Source organism: Stegastes partitus, unplaced genomic scaffold, assembly GCF_000690725.1.
Source record: "Stegastes partitus isolate 25-593 unplaced genomic scaffold, Stegastes_partitus-1.0.2 Scaffold771, whole genome shotgun sequence".
NCBI classification, from domain to species: Eukaryota; Metazoa; Chordata; class Actinopteri; family Pomacentridae; genus Stegastes; species Stegastes partitus.
In genome coordinates, this window is record NW_007578502.1 from 32,491 (window position 1) to 35,320 (window position 2,830).

The following is a 2,830-nucleotide window of genomic DNA, read 5'->3' on the forward strand; positions in this document are numbered from 1 at the left end:
TTGGACGCACAGCAAATGATGACGTGTGTGTGTGTGTGTGTGTGTGTGTATGTGTGTGTGTGTGTGTGTGTGTGAGGCGATGTGTGAAGAAGACAGTCTTTCAGCTGCTCCAGGTGAGTCTGAACCCTGACGGCAGAGTGGAGTACTGTGCCTGGAAAACGATGTAGACCTGGTTGGAGGAGGCCCTGAAAGGAGCGATGTTGGTTTCCTGAACAAACACAGAGATGAGAAGCTAACTGCAAACTGTCCATCAGAAATAGAAACACAGGATGTCTATGATCTCACTCGTCAGCTGCCACGTGGACTGTTATAATAAAGACAATATGTGGAAATGCACAACATTAGTGTCAAGGCTTATTTCTAATGAATACAGCATGTCTGTAAATGGGGAATCTCATATTTGTCCCTCAGTTAAAACCAAGACAAAATATTCTTCTCACATGAAAAAACTTCTCACGACTAAGCTACAAATGGAAACAGTCAGTGAACTAGTTGTCCCATATATGTACACACTGCAAGCACATGAGAAATGTTTACGTTCCCTGTTCACCGATCCAGACGTCATCAGCCCATCGAAACGTTCAAAACCTCACAGGAGAATTACAGGAACCAGTGCAGTTCCTGCTACCCTCCCAGAGCTGTGGACGAGCTGGACACGCTCACATTAAGTTGTTCTATGAAGCAGCTACGTGAAAAATGTATCGAAACACATGTATTTGTCACTCAGCCTAGCCCTGGCTGTAATGAGCTGTGAGATGAAGACACCAGGATGATACTCTGAACCACCAGCTGCAGGCGTCTCATATCAGCCGCCACTGGCTCCACATTCTCATTGCTTTCTTCTCCCTCTTCACTATCTGTGTGGTACCATTGTCACAACTCCCTTCACTATAGAAAACAACCTCCGAGCCACAACCTTAACAAGCTGACAATTAGATTGTCCAAAAAAAGCAGGTCTGCTTGGTTTCCAGGGCTAATCATCCATTTGAACACAATCATTGCTATCGATGCTATCAGAGCCGTGTGGAGGATGGCCTGGCGACGTCACACTCCTGAGGCAGTAACATGGTGTCCATCCATCCATCCATCCATCCATCCATCCATCCATCCATCCATCCATCCATCCATCCATCCACCCATCCATCCATCCATCCATCCACCCATCCATCCATCATCTCTACACCTTAATCCTCACCAGGGTCATGGGGGGCAGAGCCTATCCCAGCTGACTCAGGGTGAAGGCAGGTTCACCTGGACAGGTAACCAGTCTATCACAGGGCTACACTTAGAGACAGACAACCAAGCACACTCACATTCACACCTACGGACAATTTACAATCACCAATTAACCTCAGCATGTTTCTGGACTGTGGGAGGAAGCCGGAGAACCCGGAGAGAACCCACGCTGCACGGGGAGAACATGGAGACTCCACGCAGGAAGATCCCGGGTGTCCTCACCGGGACGTGAACTGGCGACCTTCTAGCTGTGAGGCGCTAACGGTGCTAACCACCGAGACAACTGCAGCCCAACATGGAATCACACTAGGGTCAATATTTTGGACAGATTTATTATTCAAATGTGTCAGCTGTTTGTTACTCTATCAGCAAACACCACGTTTCATCTAATCTACTGGCTCAAGGCGCATCGAACAGAAAATGGATTCTTCTTCTTTACAACACGCGACATAACTACTGTTACATACCACATTGGACTCTGATTCTGGTAGAGTGGTCGTTAATGTCATAAATATAGAGCTGGGTCATTTCCATCATGAAACTGCTCTGTGGTTGGATTACAGATCACTTCACTGGCAGATTGCAGGCTGTTGTGTTGAGTCACATACCATTCCACAGTAAGGTCCAACTGGCAGTGAGGAATCATCTGGGCCATCATACAGCTTTAAGAAGTTATTCTGACAATCTCCAGGGTCATCAATACTGATCTGGGCAAAGGTGATGGTCACCACATCACCTCTGGGTGCCCTGATGGCCCATTCACAGTGAGTATGGTTGGGATAGGTTCCTGGGTAGTTGGGACTTGAGAATGAGCCGTGGTCTCCATACAGAGTGCCACCACAGCCTAGAAAGAAACATGGTGAAGGAAAACGCTTCAGCTAAGCTAGGATAAACAAACTGGAAGACATGAACAATGACGTTGCTTATTATCATATGTATGTAGAAATATTATCAGATGCAGTAATAACCATGAGAACACTACAGAAAGTTCACCTGAACAAAAGTTCTGACCATGAAACAGCTCAGAGTACAGGATGTTGTGGTCGTATGCAAATGTGACAATAAATGAAATGTGAAAAAAAAAAGTGTAGAAGAAAGTGATGTGTGTGTTCACTGACATAAAAGCACAAAGCAGGACTTTGAACTCTGCATTGGAGGTGTGGTAGTAACACACCCTGTTGTCACCATCTGCCTCTAGACAGCCTTGTTACTGCACCAGGTTCACGCTGACTGAAGTCTGTTCATCACACCTGCATGCTTGGACTAAAAACACGATGTCTGATGAATTTTATATTCAATTCTACAAACAGTTCAGTTCTGACCTTGAGGAGAGGACGTCCATGTGGCCTCAAAGCCATTTCGTGTGACGGAAAAGTCGCTCTTGAAGCGTAAGTAAAGCAGGTTGGATTGTGGGAAGATGGGGCTCGGCAGGGTGCTGCCACAGAACCGACCAATCAGTGATGAGTCTGCTGTACTGCCGTTACGGATCTGAGAGACAGAACAGTGTTAGAACTGACCGAGTCACTGACGCATCCTGGTCAGAGCAGATGCAGACAACATACATTAAACAGTACCACCATTGACACCATATATG

General features: G+C 46.3%; 1 protein-coding gene across 1 annotated transcript in view; it reads right to left on the reverse strand.

Moving 5' to 3' along the window:
- The window catches only part of cubn (cubilin (intrinsic factor-cobalamin receptor)), an 88,336-nt gene continuing 85,506 nt past the window's right edge, over positions 1-2,830 (reverse strand). The window contains exons 64-66 of the mRNA XM_008291943.1: positions 2,559-2,724; positions 1,845-2,080; positions 1-208 (exon numbers count right to left, since the gene is read on the reverse strand). Coding sequence (XP_008290165.1) covers positions 101-208; positions 1,845-2,080; positions 2,559-2,724 — 510 coding nt within the window. The 3' untranslated portion in view covers positions 1-100. The remainder of the gene's footprint in view (positions 209-1,844; positions 2,081-2,558; positions 2,725-2,830) is intronic.